Here is a 26,050-nt window from a genome sequence, read left to right as displayed (position 1 = left end):
ATATATTGGATTTTAAACCTTTAGTGGAGATGGTTACTAAATTTATCCTGTTTTTGTGTCCCCACCTGTATTTTCTTGATAAATGCCTCTTGCACAAAAGTTTTAAATCTTGATGAAGTTCAATTTAATTTTTGTGGTTGCTTCTTGTCCTGTTGATGTTGTGTCTAAAAATAACAGTTTCCCATTCTGTCTTCTAAGAGATGGATGATTTTAGAAGTTCTTTGTAGCTCTTCAATCCCTTTGTCAAACGTGGTGCGAAGTAAAGGTCTGACTGAGAGACTAATTTCAAAACAAACCTGAACCATACAACACCCCAGTGATCATCCCCTTAGATTCCTCACAGTTCACTGGTCGGCATCCCTTCCCCATGTGAGGGTGCTCCTGCCCATTTACCCACCAGACCCACCAACAGAAATATCAGGGCCTCCTTGGAAATGTAGATGCTCCCCTCCCCTGGCCTTCACTTGATTTTTCAGTAAGGTTCTCCTCTCATTCCTGTGGAGGGCCTGTTGATTTGTCACAGGATTGCCTCCATGTTGTATAGCGTGAAGTAAGTGGTCCTCTCCCTTTCCTTGAAAACGTGACCCCAGCCAGTGGGAGTTCTCATCTTTCGAGGTGGTTCCTATAAAGTGCACATAACTGGGGTATTATATGGTTCAGGGCCGGTAGGTAGACATCTTGCCCCACTGCGTGGGAATTTCTCTCTAAGATTACAAATTCCTATAGGGCAGCTTCTGCTTACTCCTCTAGAAGGAATGAGCAGCTGTGCAGTTGTGATGGGGGGGGGGAGGAATAAAATTCATCATCCAAACTTTCTTGGACTTTTTTAATCGCCAACACATTTTTTAAGGACTTTTCCATCACTAGTCTCTTTGATTGTCTGTCCTCCAAGAAAATCTATTAAGATTACCTGCTTTAGAAAGTGAGCAAGGACCATGACCTAAGATGGCCCTCATCCTTGAATTGAACTGGCCCAGCATATCCTACTGAGCAGTTAAATTCCTCCCTTTATTAAGTTCCTTAGCTTTACTAAGTTTGATTAATTTTATTGGTTTCATTGGCACAGGAGTCTCTTTGAAGTTTATAGATTTAAAAGCCCCTGTTCTGATTTAGCTTAGCTTTTTGGAAGCACCCTCACAAGACTAAGATGAGTGTATTGCTGAGAGAACCTGTCTGCAGCCATCCATAGATCGCAGAGACCTGTCCAAACAGGTGTCATGTAGACTTGTGTATTTGCCTGAACTGGAATCCCCAGTAGCAAGATTTCTGTAGCTTACCATCTTAGTGTCTTTCTTGTGAGCTTTGTTTTAAAAAAAATCATTAGGGGCTTTGAATCACACACACACTCACATACACAATTGTGTCACGGGATCTGAAACAACTCCTGTCCCCTTCCGTCCGGGTGCCCCAGAATGCACCCCAGCGGTAGTGCAGTGTGAGGCCCTGGATGCAGTTAGCTGTTTCCTCTCACTTGCTTGACCCAGTTTGCTGATCTGTTTGAAGTGGAGTTTCTGGGCTTCACTGGCATAAGAATCCATCTGGAGTTTGTAGAATTAAGGAATAGTCTATCATAGAAAAATGTTCTCGATCATCATAAACACAAATCTGAAAGTGTTTCATACTCAGGGTGATTTGTATGAGGAAAGACACTTTTGACAGTGCTGGGCGCAACCCCAGCTCAAATTACACTGAAATGCTATGGCGGCCCTGCTGCTCAGGGTCCTGTGTTGTCCACCCTTATGAGGACTCCGAGGCAGTCCGATCGATTCTTGGCAAGCGAATGTGTGTCAGAGTAGAACAGTACTCTGTAGGATTCTGAGTGGCTGAATGTCTGTGGTCCCTGGGCCACCTCTACATGGATGTCAACACCAGCCTTTCCTTTAGCAGCCAAATTCAGATCTCTCTTCGTTGAGAAAATATTTTCATTTTAAATTATTTTATTTAATAACAATTAAATAATGTTTTCATTTTCTTTAAAAATGCCAGCCAACCAATGGAGGTGGAAGGCAGTGTCGTAGATGTGGATTTACCATTATTCTCTGCTGAGCTCCAGCCAGCTGGTTTATTGCAAGCCCTCATAGTGAGAACTTCCTCTTTGGCAGGCCGCCCTCCTGACTTGGCCCGCCCCTCCACCTCAAATGGGTGCCTGTCTTTTCTGTTCCTCTCTAATACATCTGCATCATCACCCCACCCCATCCAACCCCCACCAGCCTCACCCCCTTTAAAAATAAAATACACCCATTTCCTTAGATCAGACATCCTGGAACAAAGCAGCCTTTCCCTGAAACGTTGCTTCCTGAGAAGAGTGCTTACTCCAAGGATTTGGCTCTAAGATGGGCCATTCAAGCACTTTTGTCCCATGGGCCCAGTGAACCAAAGCCAACACCTTTTAATCCTCATGGGTCCTGCTGGGATGAAAAGCCAAACTGCTGACCTGCCCTTTGGACAGGGCAGGCTCTTCCTGCCTCTGGAAGGAGGGAGATGCTGGCTTGTCTTGTTCTCCTGTGCCCGTTGTCCTCTGAGCCGTAATTTGCTGGCATGTTTTAATCTGTTATTGCCTTCTTTTTCATATTCTCACTGGGAACGGTGTCAGTGCAAAGTGGTTGTTCCGTGCATGGTGGTAGGTAGGAGCTGTTTATCTCTAGGGCCCCGGAATTGTACCATCTTCACAGTATCTCACTCTGTCGTCTGTGCCTTGTCCGTGTTTGTTTTTCATGATGGCGGCACAGCTTCTCATAATGTGTGGCATTTGGTGTTGCTGGCTTTTGAGAAAGCAATAAACAGCTAGCCATCCTGTTCAAATGTGGGCAGTATTTCTGGGAAATTTTTGAATTACTCAGAAGGGTGAGTTATAACCATTTATTTATACGAAGGTGTGCACATTATGAGACAGCTCTAGAGACACATCCCCGGGGGATCTCCCCCTCCCCTCTTTAAATGGGGCCCTTCACATTGTTTTTCTGCCTTTGGGCTAAGGTCATGTGTAAAATGGGGTGCTTTTATTCTTGATGAAAAGCCTGGGTGGAAAAGCAGGATCATTCTCTTGGTGGGGTGGGCCCCCTGGCGGTCGTGTGGCACAGCTCTGGGTGGTGCTGGAATGCGGTTGGATTTTCTTTAGCTTTGCCTTCCTCTGCTAAAATCCTGCCTGAAGTGAGCTGGGGTCCTTAGCCCGTGAGTTGAGTACTTGACAGGAATCTTTTTCATACATTTGGAATTGTGTTTTATTGTCTTTGATTTTTTAGTTGGAGTGACTCGAAAGTAGCTGGGACAGAAAAAAATAAGGGGTGAAACCTTACTGGAAATGTAATTTCTTGCTTTGGGACGAGGGCAGAGGACACTATAACTTCAAGTCTGACCCTGAGTCATGACTGAACTGGCCAGAACTTTCTTGAAGGTCTGCACAATTCATAAAGACACACTTAGGAACAGATCTTGTTTGTAACCAGTGACTGCCCGTGTTGTAAGGGCAATACATATACAGTCTGTGTGCACATGATATGTAAGCCCCTGTGGGACTGAGTTATTGTGTTCACAGCCTAAGGACCATGGCCTCTGGTATGGGAGGTGGTGAGATGGTGAGAATAATTTAGGCCAATTGGTATAACGACATAATTCATGGAGAGAATTTCTGCAGCAAAGTTAGGCTGAAGTAGATGCTGCAAAGATTGGAGCTGCAAGGACTGCTTAGTTTGGGGTGTTCAAATTGGGTGACTTTTTTTTTAAGGCAAAGGTGAACTGTCAAAGGTGAGTATCAGGATGGCCCTTATGGAGGAATTTGAGTATGCAGTAGTGACGGCATCAGACGAATTCATAGAACACCGTATAAATGCGGGTGTGTGACTCAACTCTCCTTATGATGTGAGGAAGCTTCAGAAGGCTCATCGGAAGATCCCATTATTTTTCAGTCTATTTCTCCATGAACTTTCTGAAGCATGTGATTAATCTGGTGGTGTCAAACATGGGAGTTTATGAAGTACACAGCGTGGCGTACATGTTTACTGTGTGCTTATGTATGTACCTCTACTTGTGCATGCACACGCACACCACACCCCTTTTGGTCACATAGTTCATATTACAGCCATTTAACCAAATTTACCATCCTCTGGCTTATGAGAGTGTGAGAGAGAACTTTAATTAGAACGAAATCCCTAGGGTGTTCTCTCCCCATTGTGATGAGCTTTTATTGGTGCACATGGGTCTATGTCCTTTGATCTTAGTTTAATTTATTTTTAATTAATTACTTTTTTTTTCCTAGGCCCAGGCTGCAAGCACAAAGGAAGTTTGCTCAATCTCAGCCGAATAGTCCCAGCACAACTCCAATAAAGATAGTGGAGCCATTGCTACCCCCTCCAGCTACTCAAATTTCTGACCTCTCTAAAAGGAAGCCGAAGACTGAAGATTTTCTTACTTTTCTCTGCCTTCGAGGTAAGAGCATGTTCCTGGCTAGTTTGGGGGAGAACCCCACCTTATCGAATGAGAAACAGCACCCGGGATCTGGATTTTCATGTTGGTTTCTGCTGGGCTCAATGCTCCAGTCCCGAACCTGGTGTGCAGAATTGCAGGGAGTGGTACATGTGAATCTTTGTAGTTCTCCTTCCTCATTCTCCTAGTTGACTTCTTGTTTACTCAACACCTAGGTGATACAGAGCGCATACTTGCCAAGTAGAGCTGTGATTAATTTTATTTTTTGGAAGTTTATAATGCCTTGCTTTCCCCTGCAGATCTCCCCACTCGTCCGTCTCACCTTCACTAAATGTAGTTTGGGTTTATTTTGTTGTGTCCTATAATCTTCTTTTGAAGGGAATGACTAACACCTAACTCCCCAAATTTATTTGGCCTGCTGCTCCCTTTTCAGGGGGCAAAAGAAAACAACAAGAAACCGTGTGCCCTTCCTTTCCTTTCCTTTTAAAAAATACTTTTATTGGGGACCTCTTACATCTCTCATCACAAGCCATACATTCACCCAGCGTGTCAAGCACATTTGCACAAAGTCTGCCATCATCCTTTTCAAAGAATGCTCTTCCCTCTTGAGCCCTTGATATCAGCTGCCCATTTCTTCCCTCTCCCTCCCCCTCCTACGCTCCCTCATGAACCCTTGATAAGTTGCAGGTTTTTATTTCCATATCTTTTACATTTTCCTCCGTTACCTCCTCACCTACTTTTCCATTATCCGCCCCCCTGGGAGTGGATTCTAGAGTGATACTTGTGATCGATTTACCCCTCTCTCCCCTCAGCCATACCCTAATCCTACTGGTATTTCTACTCTCATTGTTGACCCTACCCTGTGCCCTTCTGACAAGTAAAATCTTTGATATATTAACCTATACTCTAGTCTAAAGTGTAGCTATATGTGTTTGCATCCCAAAACGCATCCGCATTCTAGTGCCCGCCAGTGGGGAAGAACACTGAAGCTGGTAGAGTATGGTACAGAAGGACAAATGGAGAGATAATAGGGATAGGCTGCTCAGAAGAAAAGGCAATTGAGCTAAAGGTATCTTTGAAGGGTTAATATTGTCATCAACATTTGGAGCCATATTTTTGAATGGGTGAGTTTTTTTGTTTGTTTTTAGGGAAAATGCTTTCTTTGTCTGACATTGCTGCAAGTGGTTAATTTAACGTAAATCATATAGTCTATAGAAAATTCCATTCCTCTTACTCCGTTAGGAAGTCAGAGAATTTCTGTTGATTATAGGATTTATGGAGCGAGTGAGCCACTTTTAATTCCCAATGGTAGCAGAGTTGGGGAACATAAGAGATGACTCACCAACAGTGTACCTTTCCTCCTTGTTCCTAGACATACATTTTTTTTTAAAGATGTTTTCCATGGTTGTGTGAGATTGGGCTTGCGCCTTATTTGGAGAGCGGTATTTGGTGCTCAAGTGTGTGACGCCTGGGGAAACATGACTGGGGTGCCCAACTTTTGAAGTTTCAAGACTGTAGATAGTAGTGAATCTTGCGTTTTCACAGACACAGTTTTGCTTCTTTGAGTGAAACCAAGGAGATGCTTAGAATAATTTTGGGAAAATGCCCTAAGCCTGGGAACTTTATTCTGATATTCATGAATGTGGAATAAAATAGGTTGAAGTACAGTACAGACTTGACAAGTGTGTTTGTCTCATTTGAACCCATTTAGATCTGAGGTTTCTAAAATGAGAGTCTTTGTTGGCTTAAAATCATTTTGTCGTGGGGTCATTAAATGCCCAAGATAATATCACACGATTCATCCTATGATGTCCTTATGCCCCCGAAAATCTGCTGTATCTGATGGCTGTAGAAGGCCTATTCTCATAGGTGATTACAGCTCATTGTCAGCAAGTCGATGCTGACTCATGGTGATCCTAGTGGATGAGCTAGAACTGCTCCTGTGAGCTTCTGAGACTGTAACTCTTTATAGCAGTAGAAAAAGCACCCTCATCCCCCTCAGAGGGGCTGGTGGTTTCAAACTTCCGGATAGCAGCCCAATGTGTAGCAGTAGGTGGTTGGATGAGGTAATTAAAATTCTTATTTTGAAGTGTAGAAGGGTGGTACTCAAAATGACTTTCATTAAACAATTTTAAAAACAAGGCCCTTTTAAACAATCATTAAAGGTTGTTTGTCCCTCGTAGGACTGTCAGAAAAGGTGGTGGGTAAGTGTGCAAAAAGAATAAGCTTTCAACACACCCTTCTTTACATTCCCCAGATAAAGCCACTGGGAACCAATTCTTTGCACGACTCTCTTGCAGTCCCTTTTTTTTTTCTTTTCTTTTTTTATATTTTATTAGGGGTTCATACAACTCTTATCACAATCCATACATATACATACATCAATTGTATAAAGCACATCCATACATTCCCCGCCCCAATCATTCTCAAAGCATTTGCTCTCCACTTAAGCCCCTTGCATCAGGTCCTCTTTCCCCCCCCCTCCCTCCCCTTTCCCCCCTCCCTCATGTGCCCTTGGTAATTTATACATCGCTATTTTGTCATATCTTGCCCTATCCGGAGTCTCCCTTCCCCCCTTCTCTGCTGTCCCTCTCCCAGGGAGCAGGTCACATGTGGATCCTTGTAATCAGTTCCCCCCTTCCAACCCACTCACCCTCCACTCTCCCAGCATCGCCCCTCACACCCTTGGTCCTGAAGGTATCATCCACCCTGGATTCCCTGTGCCTCCAGCCCCCATATGTCCCAGTGTACAACCTCTGCCCTATCCAGCCCTGCAAGGTAGAATTCGGATCATGGTAGTTGGGGGGCGGAAGCATCCAGGATCTGGGGGAAAGCTGTGTTCTTCTGAAGTTCCTTCTTAATGTCCATAGGTCAGACACGTTTCCTTCTGGAACCGTGGTGGCAAAGTACCCCTCTTTTCTGCAGCCTCACTTTCCTGTTGAACAGCATTGCCTAGATGTCTGTCACACCATTGAATCAGTTCAACAGCATCTTGCTTTGCTGACACTTCATAACTTATTTATCTAATTTCCTTATTTACATTTAGATATATTTCTCTCAGTCCAGGTAGACTAGAGAAACTCATGTCTATAAAAGAGTTTTATGTAAAGGATAATTGTACATTAAGAAAGCATCCCAGTCCAATCCAAGGCCATAAGTCCGATATTAGTCCATATGTCTAATACCAATCTATAAAGTCCTCTTCAGACTCACATAACACATGCACTGATGCTGAATGCAGGATGATCACAGGCAAGTGGGTAGAAAGTCTTGTGGAGCCAGTGTGTTGTAAGCTTCTAAGCGCTGGCAGGGATCTCCACATGGCTTCTCCAGCACCCAGGGCTGCATCAGGGTAGGTCCATGTGGTTTCCCTCAGGGTTGTCTTGCAGGAAGTGAGCCTTGGCTGTAGAGTGTCTCCAAGGAAGTCAGCAGAGAGAGAGAGAGAGGTGTGTGTGTGTGTGTGCATGCGCGCATGCGCGCGCGCTGCCCCCAAGGAGGAAATACCAGATTTCTCAGAAGGCCATGCTGACACAGAGGCCTCATTGACAGACCTGATTGACAGACTAGAGCCCACCCCCTCACTCTTAATCCTTTAAGTCCCAAATTAACACCAGGTTATGTAACTGCCACACTAACTTTTGGATATCAGCTGCAGATGGATGCGGATCCTCTGTTCATATGCTGAGCCTCAGCCAGAGCTGACAGTTGGGAATCTGAGCGCCATTCTTGGCCCTGCATTCTAATTCCCTGTCAGGGTTTGTTTGTTTTTGGTTTCTGGAGTATGATTTCAAACCTGATAAAGGTTGTCGGATCCCCTCGTCTAATGGTCAGCCTCAAGAGTCCAATTGCTCCATTAGCCTTGGGTGTCTGCAGCCACGGGGCAGGAAAGAGAGCTACCAAGAACAAGCTCTTCATTTAGCAGAATGGAGCATGGGCTGCAGGCCTAAAAGAAGAATCTAATCAAAGAGGTGGAAGTGGTATTTGTTGCCGGGGTTCACAGGTCATTCCTCTCTCTGGTTGCCCATTATTGCTTTCAGTGGTCACGGCTCAAATGTGGAATTGGAGAGCGGATAAATTTCCAGGCGGAGGGAAGGGTTCTGCAAGCCTTGATGTTCATTATCCATTAAGGAGAGCAGAGAGCCATGCCTTTTCCCTGCCACCACCGGGCAGGAAAACCCTGGAAAGCGACTCTGGGGTGTTAGCAGATACATGTAAACATGCCGTGTGGTTTCCCAGGATTAAAAAGCTTTAGAGATTTGCCCTCTGCTGTAAGGCTTCTGGAGAGCGATCAGCTATATTTGGCAAGGCGCTGCTCCTTCCTGCCACAATGTGCGACCTAAGATTTCTGAAGGGAAGGAGGCCGGGATGAGTAATGCAGGTGGGCCCAATGGTTTGCCCCCACTCCCCCGCCTTCTGCCAGAGGCATAAATAGTATCATTCATCGGGTTCCAGCCAAGGGGGAGGGGGAGGGCCACGTGTGGGTGCGCGTCAAAGCGCAGTGATTTGTCCCGTATCTTATTTCCTGTCACCAGTGTCTATCTATCTGTCTTCTGTTTGTTCTGACTCTGATTATTAACTGATTAAGAAAGCTTAGCACAGCAGAGCAGTGGCAGGTTCAATGATTCTCTAATTGACATCTTTCCCTTGGTGGGGGCACTGCAAACGAGGGAATTTCCCAGAGGGGATTCCTCCACTGTGAGCACCTCCACACGGTGGGTTCTTTGGTGTGCCAGCAGAGCATAGAGGACCCTCTTCTTGTCTCGGTGGATTCTTGGCAAAGCCACGTTGTAGGATGGGCTGCCTTTTCCCTTCTGGTTCCTCCTAGGGCCTTCCTGGTCAGCTGGGTGGAAAGAGGTGCCATTTGAGCTGAGGCTTGTAGGTATGTTAGGGACTTTTAAGAAAGGGGCGGGCCTGGGAGAGATTTGCAAAAGCACCTGCCAACACTTGGAAGGATCATGGATTGGTGCTGTTGGCTGAGAGGGAGCCAGGAGTTAAAACAAGGGCTCCCCCTCCCCCCCAACCCCCATTTTCTTTCATTTTTCTAAAGTCCTTCGTTGTGGTTAGTAGTTCATGGTATTTTCTGTATTCCTCAACAGCACACGTAATTCAAGCACATCAATTGTGGCTTCTTCAGGGACCAACTTTCATGTGCATGAGGTGTAATAGAGAATAAGCATGGCGTGGATTAGGCATGCCTTAGTCCTTAAAGTAACATCCTTGCTTTCAACACGTTATCAAGAGGTCCTGTGCAACAGATTCACCCAGTGCAGAGTCACGTGATCTTTTGCCTGCTGCATCCATGAGCATACATTGTGGTTCCAATCAAGATAAAATCCTTGACAACTTCATTCTTTTTTTAAAAAACATTTTATTAGGGGCTCATACAACTCTTATCACAATCCATGCATATACATACATCAATTGTATAAAGGACATCTGTACATTCTTTGCCCTAATCATTTTTTTTCTTTCTTTTCTTTTTTTTAAATTTTATTAGGGGCTCTTACAACTCTTACCACAATCTACACATATACATACATCAATTGTATAAAGCACATCTTACATTCTTTGCCCTAATCACTCTCAAAGCATTTGCTCTCCACTTAAGCCCTCTGCAACTTCAATCTTATCTGTTGCTTATAGTGGTAGAACCTGTTGGTCCAGTTGTGAGGATTTTGTGAGATCATGAGCAAGTGATATAAATTACACTGAGCCTCAGTTTCCTTACTGTAAAGTGTGTGCTCTAGCACCTACAGTCCTCAGTTGCTGTGGAGTTGAAGTAAAGTTAACGGGGGGAGGGGGGTGAAGCAGAGGCCCAGTGTATGTACTTAGTAACACGAACCAGTTCAAATTGCGGAAAAATCTTCTCGAAAGTAACCAGGAGCCCTGGTGACACTGTAAGGTAAGCCTTTGGCTTCTCACCACAGTGTTGGTGGTTCAAACCCACCAGCTGCTCTGTGGGAGAAAGATGGGATTGTCTGCTCCTATAAATATTTACAGCCTCAGAAATCCAATATATATTTGTTATAATGGGCAGTGGACTTGCTTTTTTGTTTGTTTTGTTTTGGTTTTAATCCAAAAGACAAGCTTGGGGAGGAGAAACTCCAGATAATGGACAAGGCAGCCTTTTCTGTGAAGGCGTTTCCTGGCTGCTGTGGCCCGTGCTGCAGTCTTTCACTTAACACTGACTTTGGATCTTGGAGACAATGAATTCAAAGTAGGGCAAGTGCAAAAGCCTGGGGGTGCTTTAGAGGTCACAGAATGAAAGGGGATTAACCTGCTATAAAGCAATTAAATAATCCCCAACTGCAAGGAGCACTATGGTGCTAATAATGAATTTCCTTGAGCAAAATGGGAATACTTTGTATTATAGAAAATTTCTGGGGGAAGAAAGCACACCATCAGCGGTGCACAACTTTTGTGGAATGGTCCTTCTGAAGACCGTTGTGCCTTAATTCCGACAACAATAATGGTGGCATTATGATAGATAATAGTATGATTTCTGCCTTGAGGGTTTCAGTAGCTTCACACTCTTCCTCCCAATTGGGCCCGCCTTATGTTCCACATCAGCCTGGGTTTCCACTCCATCCTGTGTTACTGGCTTTCATTGTGCTGAGAAAGCCATCGGTTTCCCAGCACACTATCAGACTCGTTATAAAGAAATAGGAAGCCTTGGACTTCAGCTCCAAGAGGTGGCTTGAAGATCCCCCTGCATTGCTCTGACCTTGATGGCTGGTGAAGACACTGAAACGTTTTTGCTCACAGGACTGGCCCTGCTCCAGCCTTTGTGCTGCAGTGGCCAGCTGGTCCCCGACTACGCTCTGCCCTGTCTGCCATCCCCGAAGATGAAGCAGGCTCCATGGTTACGGCCACAGAAGCCATCACTGACTTCCTCCGTAGTTTCTAGAGCCCCCCTCCCTCCCTCAACCTTTTCTCTACTTTCTGAGATCCAGGTAGAGAAGACCATGTGGCCAGGGAGGGGGCTTTTAAGTGGAGAGAGAGAGATGTTTGGGGCAGGCATTACTTTGACACATCAAAGCAAATGGTTCCTGTGCTCCAAAGGCCAGGGTCACACCCAGGCACAAGTCATTGTCTCTCCCCCTGGCGTTTGAGTTGAGTTTGAGGAAGTTCCACGTGGGGAGAACACAGTTTGTTGTTAGTGTCATCTCAATCCCCTTACTTTGGAGCTTGTTTCTCGCCAACACTTGAGTTTGTCGCTACTCAATGGTCAGGATTGGCCTTCTGCTCCAGCCTGTCCTCCTGCCCAGTGGGGTGATTTTTGTGTTATTGGAGGTGAAGAGGCCCAGGCGTTTCGATGTGTATTAGTGTGTGCGTGCGTGTTCATGAGTACGCAAGCCAATGAATGTGCAGAGTAGAATGTGGGATGACGGAAGGGAGTGCGTTGGTCTCTACTTGGTGTTGGCTGGAACAGGGCATGGGATTGACGATTGCTGGGACAAGACTTGTGCTCCTGCCCACACGTTAGGTACCTTGACGTGGGGAGTTTCTTGTACTTTCATTCATTAGAGGGAGGCCACACAGAGGTGACGCACAGAGGGAGGAGAGAGCTGGAGGAAGGCCTTCCCTGCTGCACTTCCCTAAGAAGATTTTCGTGGCCCATAGCGTCCAGCTTTCTGCTATTGATTACTCCGACCCCTACTCCCAACTCCCAGAAACTCAGACCACCGAATATCCTGCTTTCCCCACTTCCTGACATCCTTGTCAGCAGTTTGCTTACTTTCTGGGATAGGATACTTTCTCTTAACTGTACAACAGAAAGACAACCTGTTTTTGTATTTTTGTAGGCATGAGTTGTTCTGTCACCAGATCCGTGTATTCGTGTGAGTGGTTGACAGAGTGGCTTTGTGTACATCACCTAGCTAGCTGGTCAGACTGTTGTTATGACAGGAGACCTGATGCACGCTGTGCAGGTGAGGCAGCTTATGCAGATGCTGCCAGACTTTGGAGCCCACGCAAAGCCCTCTCCCGGCGTTGGAGTCTTGTTTGGATAGCATGTAGTCAAATGAGGTGCAGTTCCAAACGGCTTCTCCCTTCCGGTGGCCAGTGAGCTCCTTATCAAGAGGGACGGGGGTTTCCTTTGTGTGCGGTTTTTTTTTAACCTCCCCCGTGTGCCTGTGCTGGTGCCAAAGTTGACTTTAGAGTAAACCCTTGTTTAAGTGACCATTTACCTTATTACGAGAAGTGATTGTTTTCTATTGCTATTTTGGAACCTTCAGGTTAAGGAATGCATGCTATACGTAAGCATGACAAATGGTTTCGGGGTCACATGCAAATGGCTGAGGGACCTGTGGCCCAGTGGACTAAACCTAAACGCTGGGATGCTAGTCGCAAGGTTGCTGGTTCTCACCCGCCAGCCGCTTTGCGGAAAGAAGGCTGAGGCTGTCCATTCCCGGAAAGATTTACAGTCTTTGACACTGTATGAATGAATTAAAAAGAGTATTGAGCACAACGCAGCTTGCTGCCAAAACAAAGGTAAGGTGAGGGTGGGGGAAGAATTTCAAATGGGATAGACCACATAGTCCTATAGGGCTGTTAGGTTTAAGTTTAGGAAGCCTAGCTGGAAGCTTTCTTCTCTGAAGGTCACTGGAAGGGACAGTAGACACTGGGGAGAACTGTGTGTGTTGTGTGTATGCCAGTGAGCGTGGGTGGGGTTAATGAATGGGGGCATTTGTTACACGTGCTTTGTTCCTGGACTTTGAATAAATAACACTTTCCTTCAAATCTAGAAATCAACAAATAACATTCTCTGCCCCTTACCCTAATCGCGTCCAGATTATATTGTGATCAGTTTTGTGAGTCAATTTGATAGAGGACAGCCCAGCAGGGGGGACTGGGATAGGGCCGGGGGTGAGGGTGGTCAGCTCAGATTTATTGGGTCAGCTACAGATATTGAATCTTCAGCTATCTGCTGGTATGCAGGGAATCCTTCTGGGGGCTGTACAGAATAGAGCCGAGCTAAATTTGACTTGTGGAAAGAGAGAACCAGTTGGGGGAGGGCAGAAAATGGGAAGGAAGGGTTGTCTGTGTACATGATTCATGGAGGAGAATCCAATTTTATAAAAACCACAGCCCAAATTAGAGAAAGCAAGCTTTTGGATTAAAATGATTTCTGTTGTGGTTGTAACATACCACAGTTTGGTTTTTGTCCAGATGAAAACATTTGGTTTGCACTTCAGTAAATATTGTGGAGACATTGCCAGCTAATTCTGAACAGTAATGAAATACGACTTTGGCAAAGTGCAGACGCATTCCCCATTCCCAATGCCACTTCTCTCATCCAAGTTCAGACTTTTTTTTTTTGCCCCCGGATTTGTTAATGCATTTGAATAATAGGGAGCAGAAAGTTGACTGTGATTTTGATAGAAAACTATACATGTGTGATACTCTTTTAAAATTCATTTATAAAGTTTATGAGTTCATAAAGTTAATGGCACATGCTCACAAAAACAGATTCTCAAATCTTGGGATCCTTAACCATAGAACCGTCACGTTTTGTCGATCACCTGAGTACACAGGAGATTCATGACGTAATTCCACGTGATGAAGTCGGAGCAGCTCACGTGTTGGCCTTAGAAGCCAGGCTGTGTCTTCAGTAGAGCGAATCCGGGAAGTTTGCACTTGAGAACACAAGCACGTGGCTAGAAACACAGTGGCTCAACTGCATAGCTCTGTGTGTGTGTGTGTGTGTGTGTGTGTCCATGTTTTTCAGGGAACAGTTGTTGGTGTTGCAGCAAGTAGTTAGGTGGGCCCCACTGAATACAAGTCTCCTTTTAAAAAGCCATATGATGTACTTTCAAGTTGTGGATCACACATTCCTCAGATAGGGCATCCCTCTCACCCTATGCCTGTTTTCTTGAGAGCGGTACCTACACAGCGAGTTTTTCAGAAGCCTGGCATTTTGGGGAAAGAAGTGCCCATATTAAAATTTTATAACTGAGTTTTACCCCTAAAGTGCCAGGATCCATATATAAGTTTCAAACTATTTTTAATGAAAAATTTCAAGGCACACATAGAGTTTTCTGTTTTCAAATATACTTACTGTTAGCTTATCTTGTTTTGAACTCTTCAAAACCGAACTGGCTGCCACTGAGTCAATGGTGACTCATAGCACCACCCCCATGCTGCTTTCTGAGACGGGAGCTGTTTTTGCGAGGGAGAGCCCAGCCTTTCTCCAGAGGAACTGTTGGCAGTTTCAAACTGCTGACCATGCAGATCGCAGCTGGGGCTCCTCATTTTTTTCACCAACTGTAGCCCAATACGGCCGTGTATTTGTGGAGTTTTAAAACCGATATCCATTATCATTTTTTGTGTTCTTTCTGTCAGATTCATCTTCTCTGCTTTGCATGACTATCTTAATTCTGGGTTTTAATTTCGTTCATATTAGCACATAACAATCTCTCCTTGGTAATCTCCTTTTTGTCTTTCTGTCTCTCCTTAGTAATTTTCAGTTGTGTCAAATATGAGATTGATCTTACTAGCTTTTCTGCATGCCACTGAAAAAGAAGTTGAGATACACGCATACACAGCTCGCCAGGGCTCTCTTGTTTCTTTACCGGTGGGCACACTTGTGGTCATCTCTGGAAGACAGGTCTCATTGTAACCCCACCTTGGAAAGTGGTCTTGGTACGTGGACTATTTGACACGCTTGGAGTTGGACTTGGCGACTGGTCTTGACTAGAAAGCTAAGGACCTTGTACAGGATTCTGGATGTGTCTTCATTCCAGGGAAGGTGTTGACTGTTTACTTGCACTGCTCCTGATAGGTGGGACTGCCTGGGGCTTCTTGGAGACCATGCCGAGAAGAACAGAAAATCCATATCCAGCTCTGGGGAGAATGTGTGCCCACTAAGGCCAGGGGTTCTTTTTTTTTTTTTTTTTTGGTTACTGCTGACAGTAAACTGATACTTTAGGTTCAGGCCCTTGTGGCATTCAATAAATAGAATCGAAGTCATCTGCTTTGATCCCTGCCTGAGGAAATGGCACAGAGTCCGTGTGTGACCTCTGCTGTCTTCAGCAGGGAGAAGACGAGTCCATCTCCACACCAGCCCAAGGTTGACTACCACAAGACAGCTCAAACATGCCACACCCCCTGCCATTGATTCTGACATGAAGTGAACTGTAGGGCAGAGTAGAACTGCACCTTTAGGTTTCTGAGACTAAATCTTTACAGGATCTCATGGCTGTATCTAATCTCTCTCTCTCTCTCTCTCTCTCTCTCAGCAACCTAGTTAGTGGGTTTGAGCTGTGGACCTTTCAGTTAGTAGCTCAGTGCTTAACCCACTGTCACTAGGGATCCTCACAAAAGGTGAGAGGTTAACTGTTCACTTGTTCACCAAACCATAATGCGAAGACCACCGTCCTCCAGTCGATTCAGACTCAAGGCAACAGCCTCTCTATTTTCTGGGAGAGTGAATATTTCCTGGAAGAGACAGCAGCAGCCTTCTCTTGAGTAGTTATGTATATCTAGAAAGCATCCCAGTGCAGTACTAGTCCATAAGTCCTTCTTTAGAGTCACAGCCACAAGCAATGATGAAGAATACAGGAAGATGACAGGCCGGTGGGTGTGTAGCCAATGATGGTGCAAGCACCTCTGAGCTCTGCAAGGTCTCAGAATGGCCTGCCAGCAGGAAGGTGAAAACGGAGAGTGAAGGGGAGGTTCCCAGGCTCTCCTTATGAAGAGGCCACACTCACAAAGAAGCACCACCAGGCTGTGACCCCATTGACAGGTTGAAATGCCACCCCCTCTAGTTTTATGTATCTTCAAGTTGCCATGAGATTATGTGGCTTACCACATATATTTGTCTATGGATGTAACCCTATCAGTACACAAGGAAAAGTATATGCCTTCCAGTCTCCTAGGGACCCTGTATGGTAGGGCAGAGCAGTCTCACTGGGTTCACATAGGGTGCAGGGTGTAGGCTTTACCGTAAGAGAATGCTGCATCTGGCTTTCATCGATAGGATGGTGGGTTCAAATCATTGACCTCCCTGTCCCCAGCCCACTGCTTTAACCACAATACTCACGGAAATTGTTGTTATCTTGTTATCTTTTAATTGAATTTAATTGTCTTAGGTAGTTCTGGTGGAAATCTAGTTAGATGCTTCATTCTGTTGTTTTTTCATCTCTGGTTCCTATTTGATTAAATGATTTCCACCAAAATTGCATGTCAGTTTTGCAGATTCACATGTAGAAGCGGGGAAGTACTCTGGGAACCGGTCATTATCTGACCAGTTCTGTCTCCGGTGTATATGGTTTTTCCCCTCTACCTGAATCCCTTTGGGGTTTCTTTTCCATGCAGTGAGTGTGGTTGATCATAGGGAAGTTGGCAACCCGAGCAAGGAGCCTCAAGGGGTGGGGGGTACCTGCTTTGTCTCTCTGCTTTACAGTTTGGGGAGAAGACCAGCCATCATCTCCCTGTAAGCAGCTCATTGGTTACCATTAATCCCAAGCCATTCTGAAGCCAGGCATGAATGTATTTGACCATTGTGCTTGAACTTTGAGAGCTTTTTTGGGGGTGGGGGGGGCAGGAAGGGGGGACATTGCATTGGCTATCCTTGTAATCTAATGGTATTAATAGAGTTTTAGTTTATTAGAAAGGACTCAAGAAAGATGCATTTCACATTTGTTACTCTTTGCACTTCTTGGTGGTAGTAGTCATCTTAAAACTCTTAATGGGTCTCTTCATTAACTAGTGTGTTATCATACAAGTACCAGCATGGGGTGACTTTATTAAAGAACAGATTATTCTCAGTGAGAAAATATTATTCACAGGGCCGGAATCCAGGCTACCCACCACTGGGGAAAGCTCTTTCTCTTTTAGTACTCAAGGGACATCCCGTCTCCTTCCCCCATCTGTTGCCCAGCAGTTGATTCCTTGGTGCTTGTGTGGCAGCGATGTTCATCCCATCTTGTTCCTTCCCCCTCCCTTTCTCCCTGCACATGTTCTTGTCTCTGTGACAAATGCAGAATTACCAGTTTTGGGATATAACTGAAGGAGGCAAAATAAAGACCCACTTCCCAAGTGGAATCAGATCTATATGTATAGAGTTTAGGATTTTTAACACTTATTTTTGGAGGAATACAGTTCACAACAGTGGGAAAGACATTGGATTTTCAAACTCATGGTCCCATACCTCACCACCAGCGAGTGGACTGCAGCTCTGAAGTGGTACTGTATTCTGTAAGGGAGGACCGTCTTGTACTTCTCTGTAATACTGATCATGCTCTGGTGTTTCTGCTTTAGCTTCAGTTCAGAAGTGTAAACTTCTGGGGCTAGGGAATTTAAGATGAAAACAAAGTGAGAGCATTGGGTGTATGTGGATTTTTAAAAATAATTTTATTGGTGTCTCATACAACTCTTATATATCCATCCATCCATCCATCCATCCGTCCATCCATCGGGTCAAGCACATTTGTACATTTGTTGCCATCATCATTCTCAAAACATTTGCTTTCTACTGGAGCCCTTGGTATCAGCTCCTCATTTTTTCTCTCCCCATTCCCTTTCCCTCATGAACCCTTGATAATTTCTTTTTTGTTGTTTTGGGTTTTTCCCCCCCTTTTTTTTAAACATTAGGGACTTATACAACTCTTATCACAATTCGTACATCCATCAATTGTATAAAGCACATTTGTACATTCATTGTCCTTATCATTTTCAAAGCGTTTGCTCTCCACTTAAGCCCTTTGCATCAAGTCCTCTTTTTGCCTCTCCCTCCCCGCTCCCCCTCCCTCATGAGCCCTTGATAATTTATAAATTATTATTTTGTCATATCTTGCCCTGTCAAGCCTCTCCCTTCAACCCCTTTTCTGTTTTCCATCCCCCAGGGAGGAGATCACATGTAGATCCTTATAATAGGTTCCCTCTTTCCAACCCACTCTCCCTCTACCTTCCCAGTATCGCCCCTCACACCCCTGGTCCTGAAGGTATCATCCGCCCTGGATTCCCTGTGCCTCCAGCTCCTATCTGCACCAGTGTACATCCTCTGCTCTATCGAGACTTGCAAGGTAGAATTCGGATCATGGTAGTTGGGTGGGAGGAAGCATTTAGGAACTCGAGGAAAGCTGTATTCCTCATCGGTGTTACATCGCACCCTGACTGACTCATCTCCTCCCCTAGACCCCTCTGTGAGGGGATCTGCAGTGGCCGACAAATGGGTTATCGGTCTCCACTCTGCACTTACCCCTTCATTCACTATGGTAAGATTTTTTTTTCCCCTGATGATGCCTTATACCTGATCCCTTCGACACCTCGTGATCACACAGGCTGGTGTGTTCTTCCATGTGGGCTTTGTTGCTTCTGAGCTAGATGGCCGCTTGTTCACCTTTAAGACCCCAGACACTATCTCTTTTGATAGCCAGGCAGCATTAGCTTTCTTCACCACATTTACTTGTTCACCCACTTTGGCTTTTGCAGTTCTGTCGGGAGGGTGAGCATAATAGAATGCCAATTTAATAGAAGAAAGTATTTATGCATTGAGGGAGTGTTTGAGAAGCGGCCCAAGGTCGTCCTTCCACCACCTTAATACTAAACCTATAAATATAGGCACCTCGATCTATTTCCCCATCCTCATATATATATTTGCTTGTATATGTCTTTGTCTAGACCTCTATAAATGCCCTTTGCCTCCTACCTCTTTCCTCTATTTCCCTTGACTTTCCTCCTGCCCCACTATCATGCTCCGTCCCCACCTGGGTTACCACTATACCTCTTTGTTACCTTACCCTTGATCATTCCCTACCAGGCTTGCCACTCCCCCCTCACCACCAATTTGGATCCCATGTTCCCTTGTCCCTGTGTTTGTTAACACCAATTCCTTACCCCCCACCTCCCCCTATCTCAAGTCCCTCCCGAACTGAAGGTCCCTTTGTTTTTTCCTCCAGATAGTTCATCCTGTCCTATTCAGACAGACCTGTGGAGACACTAACATGCACAAAAACAAGACAGAGGAAAACAAAGCAACAGTATACAACAAAACAACAAAAAACCACTGACAACAAAACAAAATACATCAAGAAAGAAAAGCTTGTAGTTAGTTCAAGGATTGTTTGTTGGCCTTTGGGAGTGTTTTCTAGTCAAGTCTGTTGGGGCACCACGCCCTGGCTCCAAAGTCCACCTTCAGCATTCCCTGGGGACCTTGCCACTCCATTTCCTTGCTGTTCCACTGCACTCCCCCAGTGCTTTGCCTCCGTGTGGTGGGATCAGGTCAGGTGCAATTCCCACACTGTGTCTCCGGTGCTGTCCCCTGTATCTCCCTTAGTCACTGAGGGACATCATTTCTCATAGTGGGACCAGCCATGTTGTTCTCTCTGTGGACTGGCTGCTCTACTCAGGAACATCATCCTCAGGGCCTGGTGGGTCAGGCTGTGCTCCACTCTTTCCTCCTTCCCCTTCATCTGCTCCCTTGTGCTCTGATCAGATATGTCCTTTGAAACAAATTCTTCTGGGGGGAGGGGCAGGAATCCACTTAATATTTGGTACTGGTGCCAGCCTCCCAGACCTCTCCACTGATTACCTACTCCATGCCAGAATGTTGCATTCATACCTCGACACACTGGGTTGAAGTCTGGTCCCTCTTTCCCTGTGGAGATATAAACAATGTCCTCCCCTTGGGTGGGTTAGTGCCCCATGTTCCCGCTCCCCTTTTCTTCCTGATTTTCATCCTTTTTTTCCCCCTTTCCCCATCTCCTCCCCAGTTGTCTATCATGTGCATCCCTGGATTTGATCTGGTCTCTGCCATACTACACAGTCCTCACCCCAAGAATGTTTGTATACAGTAGCTTTTCCCCTATGCCCCTTTTGCATTTTTTAATACCTCAGCGGGCTTAGATAATTTCTAAATTATTATTTTGTCATACCTTACACTGTCCGTCATCTACCTTCATCCACATTTCTGTTGTCCGCCCTCCAGTGAGGTAGTTATATGTGGATCCTTTTAATCGGTTCCCCCTTTCTACCCCACCTTTTCTCCACCATCCTGGTATTGCCACTCTCACCACTGGTCCTGAAGGGATCATCTGTCCTGGATTCCCTGTGTTTCCTGGTTGTTGTTGTTGTTTTAACATTTTATTAGGGGCTCATACAACTCTTATCATAATCCATCCATACATCAATTGTATAAAGCACATCTGTACATTCTTTGCCCTCATCATTCTCAAAGCATTTGCTCTCCACTTAAGCCCTATGCATCAAGTCCTCTTTTACCCCCTCCCTCCCTCATGAGCCCTTGATAATTTATAAATTACTATTTTGTCATCTTGCCCTGTCTGGCGTCTCCCTTCACTCCCTTTTCTGTTGTCCTTCCCCCAGGGAGGAGGTCACATGTTTTTTTTAACCTAGCTATTTTCCTTAGTGTTGTACCAGAATTTATTTTAATAAATTTTCAAGTTATTAACCTAATCCAAACATAAAGATATATGCTTCATATGTACTCCGACTTTTAAGAATCTATGCCTGTCATTAGAGCCTTGGTGGTATAGTGGGTGATTCATTGGGCTACTAACCACAGAGACACGAGTTCAAAACCACCTGCTGGTATTTCTGCTGTAAAGAGGAACAGTCTGGGAACACACAAGGGGCCGTTCTACCCTGCCTTGTTTGGGTCACTGTGAGTTGGAATCAACTCCATGGTGGTGAGAATGATTTGGGTTTGTCCTGTCATTCACCTCCTATACCTATAAGTCACCAAATATATAGCGTTTTTACCATTCTTCTTCTCTCATTGTACTTTCTTTCAGTTATGCCACTGAATTTACATTTTAAAACTCTGGCGAGTTAACTTGCATGAGCACAAAAGTTTCTCCTCAACAACTTAATTTTTATTTACTTGTTTTACTTGCTCACATCAACCCTGAATTCCCCCCCCCCCCCTCAAGCTATTCCTGTGAGAATTTAAAAAGTTTTGATTTGTTATGTTTGGTGAATGACATTATCTCCTGCTGGGGGATTTTGCTTGAAACCTGTTAAAAGGACACAGATGGAGTTTTATTTCCTGGGGATATTTGAAAGATAAATATAAAGTGGCAGTGGAGATGAATAGGCTGGTTTTTTGTGCTCAGCATGAAAGGTTTAGGTTTGTTCTTCATCAGTGTCTTTATTGCTGGGCTGCCTCTGTAAGGGGATGAGGAGGAAGGCCTATTTTTCTGAGCAGTCTTTCTTAACGACCCCCAGGTTCTCCTGCGCTGCCCAACAGCATGGTGTATTTTGGAAGCTCTCAGGAGGAGGAGGATGTTGAGGAGGAAGACTATGAGACAGAAGACGTCAAAGCAGCTACCAACAATGCTTCATCTTCATGCCAGTCAACCCCCAGGAAAGGGAAAACTCACAAGCATGTTCACAACGGGCACGGTACGTCCTCTGTTAAATTTCCGTTTGGTGGTGGTGGTGGCAGTGATAAGGGCTAAATCCAAAGCTTTGCAGAGATACTGGAAGAGATCATCTGTGGACGAGGTAAAGTGGATGGAGATATGTTGTTGGCGCAGCTTGTTCTGGATACTTTTCTAAGTTCCATGCACTTTATGCGCAGAGAGCACAATGTGACCCAGGGTATTCCAGAGGAATAGGTAGTGTATGCGTCCAGAGCGCAGATAATCACAGCTAAGCGGAAAACGTTAGTTTCTGAGGGCTCACCGGTAGCTCAGAAGATCCCCTGGTGGTGTAGTGATTGTGTGCTGGGCTGCTGATTGCAAGGTCTGCAACTTGAAACCACTAGCCGCTCTGAGGGAGAAAGAGGACTCACCGCATCAGATGCCCACAGGGGGCACTGTGAGTGGGTACCGACTCGGTCGCAATGAGTTTTGAGTTTGACTCTGTCACCTTAAAACATCAAATGCTCTCAGAGTTCTAATTTATTCAGACTTCTTATGCAGGGTGTTTACAATACAGGGTCACCGAGTCAGCATGGATTTGATGGATGTTTGGGTTTGGGCTATAGGGCCATGCTGCTTCCTAAGATTCTATAGGGCCATTCTTCCTGACTTGGATTAACTTCTGGCGATGGCTGCCTTGTGTTGCCATCACCTGAATCTCTCTCCATCTTCATTTGGCCTTTCAATCCGATGTACTTTCTCTGTGCATCTCTTTCATGGAAACTTGTCATTGGGTTTACGCCCTCATAGATAACTTCACACAGACATTGCTTGTGTCTGTGTGCCCTCTTCTGTCTATTATAACAGGCTGGTTGAGTCTGAGGCCCAGCCTACTCCTTTTATCTTGATCTTTAGCTTAATTATACCTGCACAGACTCTATTTTCTCATAAGGCTACATTTTTAGGCTCCTCATGCACATGGGTTTGGGTGTCAATATGAGCATTTTTTTGTGACGAGACCTCTGTTCTGTTGCCACACTGTGATTTTGCAGGTGACCGTCAGTGTTGGAAGAAGACTGCTGTGGATCCAGAAGGTGCACACGTTGTATGAAGTGGACAGAATTTTTATCTTGTGCTATAGGACATAGGAAAAGTGGACAGACAGGCAGGAACAATAGGTTTGAGTATTATTAGCTAGAAGATTCTTTATGTAACTAACTTGACCAAAGAAAAAGTGTCCAGTGGTTTTTCAACAGACAAAAGGCTTACTGTATATACTCTTGTATAAGCTGAGCTTACCGGCCCATTTTTTAATGCCGTTTTTGTGGTAAAATTAGGTCTCTTGGCTGATACCCGAGTCGTCTTATAGTCGAGTATGTACGGTAATAGAAGTTACACTCTCAAAAAGATTAATTTGGAAACCATTAAGATTTTATAAAAGGAAAAAATTTACAGAAAATTAAACAAATTGGAAGGCCCTAGCTGTGGGCAGTTACTTGGCTAGAAGGTAACAAGGGACTATAAACAGTTGGTGGTTGGCAGTACACATAAAGGGGAGACTGAGCTTTGGTACTGAGAGGATGTGATAATTACTTGGAATAGCTTGGGCTGGTCCAAGGAAAAGGAGAGTGTAAAGATTGCAGCAAAGAGAACAAAGTATGGAGCGAAAGGTAAGGTAATGTTGCTTGTTATTCGAGAAGGGCTCCTAGGAGGAGAGAACCCCAGTTTACCAAAGGTGCAAAGTGAGTGGTGGACATTAGTGATTGAGGCAAAGATTTTTGTTTTTCTCTCAAAGCCGTTGCGCTTAGTGACCATTGGTCTTTCTAGACTTGGTCTCAATTAGTTTGGTACAAGTTGTCAACACAAAGGGGGGAGATGGGACTCTGTGTCTAGATTTCATTATTGCCTATTTCATCTTTACCAGTCTAATGACTGTTCACTTAGATGGCATGTAAACTAGTAAATGAAGTAATCACGCCCTTTTGTCAATTAATTAATTCAGGAGATGGGGCTAATACAGTTGTAATGTAAAATGGTAACTAAATGTTTTGGGGAAAGGTTTTTACAAGGGGTAGAGATTATTAAAGAGGGGCTGCATATATGAGTGTGAATACCAAAATATGATGATAATTCATAGTTGAGCTTATAGGACAGGGTAGAACTCTGTCCTGCTCCTGTGGATTTCTCAGATTGTTACTCTTTACAGGAGTAGAAAGCCTCATCTTTCTCTTTTGGAGCCACTGGTGTTTTCAAACTGCTGTCCTTGGCGACAGCAGACCAACCCTTAAGCACTGCCCTATGAGTTTGAATAGGTGCAGCGCTAGAGCTGAGGGGTGGGGTGGGGGTGGGCACAACATGAACTGTGGAACTTAGGTTGTGGTGGGAATGACAGCACTTGTCTCACTGTGTCGAGAGGTGCTTTGGGATGACTTGGACAGACAAGGACATAGCCTCTGTCGAAGCCACAATGGGCAAGAATTCAATTTGATAGTGACTAGAGAACTGTCGCTTATTATAAGTTTGGAAACCAGAGAAAGATTCTCCAGGGTGTGCCCAGTGGGAAAATGACTTGAATCAGATGTGTGTGCATGTGACATTTAGAAGTAAATGTGACTAGGTTTCTACAACTGTCTGGATGGGCAGGCTCAAGGGTAGAAAGGGAGTTAATTGACGAAAGTTGGGCTTTCTCACGGGTTGAGTTTGAGGTGGTGATGAAAGACAAGAGAAAAACAGAGAGTAGACTGGGGCCTTATCAGCAAGCCGCGAGTTGCTGCTGTCAGAACTAATGAGCTTTCTGTAAGAGTATGGAAGCAGAGGGACTTGTGAGGATCTCTCTCTTTTCTTCTAAACCAGAGATGTTTTATTTTTGCTTTAATAGAGAAGAGAACTAAGACATGATGAACAAAAATGTATGAAATTAGCCTTATATCTATATATGTATTTATAATAGACAGTTGAGGGGGCTTCAGAGTTTTGCAGGAAAATGGAATCGAAAGATCGTATACACCATACACATGTATTTCATTAGTGTAGGCTTAGACTCATTCCTGAAGATGTATCTGCATCTTCTCATCTTCTTAAATAAGTGTTTGAATGATTCCCATGTGTACTTGCTGGATTTGTGGCTGGGTCTCCAATTTCCTTTTCTTGCTTGGTGAAGAGACTCGCATTTCACTGGATCATTTTCGAACAGGTTCAATGTCTAACATCAACATTGATCATGTTCCACGTGCATGGATCTCATTGAAACTGTTCTCACATGTACTTCATGGTGATTGTGTGAAAGAGGAGTGGATATCTGGTGGGAGTTTATGTGTGGGATTTTTATCCAAAACAAGGCTGTACATCTTTACGGGAGCAGACAGCCTCGCCTGTCCCCTTAGAACAGCTTGTGGGTGTGAACTCTTTCAGGAAAGAGAAGAACAGTTTTGCACTGATCACTGTCATTGTCATTACATGAGAGAAGGGTTCTTGTTGTAATCTGTAATCTGTTTGATATTTATAGATCCATGTATACATGTGTGTTTACAGGTTATGAGATTTTATTAAACAATTTGCGTGACTTAAGTGGAGAGCTAATGTCTTGAGAATGATGACGGCAATGAATGTACAAATGTGCTTCACACAATTTGATGAATGTATGGATTGTGGTAAAAGTTGTATGGGCCCCTAATAAAATGATTAAATAAATAAAAATAAACAAAAAGATTAACAGAAAAAAATAATGTGCACACACACAAAAGAGGGTCTCACATTTTGGGAGATTTACTTGTTTCAGATATTTTCAGAAATACTCCTGGGTTTTGTTTGTACTAAGGTGTTTTTATTTTTATGTCCTCTGATCAAGGTAAGATGGCGCGTGCGTGTGTGTGTGTGTGTGTGTGTGTGTGTGTGTGAAGGACTTTGAGGACTATGTGGGAGTTAGGGTTGGGGCGTTTCAGATTAGAACCCACTTGTCTCTTACCCTAAGTGTGCTCTAGCTCTCCCTCATCTCCCTCCTCCTGTCGTCCCAGATGCTGTCTAGTTTTTCACCAGTGCTGAAGGCATAACATGTGACTGCCGGATAATAAAGCAAACCAACACGAACTGGCTTCACCAAGAGGCTAACTCTACATATATGTACAAACATTTCTGTGCATTCTTTAATGCAAGATTTTGGAATGCTTACCTCCTAACTGCAATAGCTGGGCTACTTGTGGGTCTGCTTCTAATGACCGCTTGGCACTTAGGAGGACCAGCTGATTCCTCCCAGATGCTCTTAGTCACGGGGAGCTATCACTGGCTTACAGTTTCAGCCAGAC

The 26,050-nt window shown here is 44.6% G+C and overlaps 1 protein-coding gene across 2 annotated transcripts in view; it reads left to right on the top strand.

The window, feature by feature from the left end:
- The window catches only part of JARID2 (jumonji and AT-rich interaction domain containing 2), a 264,620-nt gene that overhangs the window by 190,990 nt on the left and 47,580 nt on the right, over window positions 1-26,050 (top strand). For both annotated transcript variants that reach the window (XM_075532448.1, XM_075532447.1), the window contains 2 exons: window positions 4,256-4,425; window positions 21,613-21,789. In XM_075532448.1, the coding sequence (XP_075388563.1) occupies window positions 4,256-4,425; window positions 21,613-21,789 (347 nt within the window). The remainder of the gene's footprint in view (window positions 1-4,255; window positions 4,426-21,612; window positions 21,790-26,050) is intronic.

Source organism: Tenrec ecaudatus, chromosome 1 (genome assembly GCF_050624435.1).
Source record: "Tenrec ecaudatus isolate mTenEca1 chromosome 1, mTenEca1.hap1, whole genome shotgun sequence".
Taxonomy (NCBI): Eukaryota; Metazoa; Chordata; class Mammalia; order Afrosoricida; family Tenrecidae; genus Tenrec; species Tenrec ecaudatus.
Note: the sequence above shows the minus strand (reverse complement) of the source record. Positions and strands in the feature narration are given on the sequence as shown.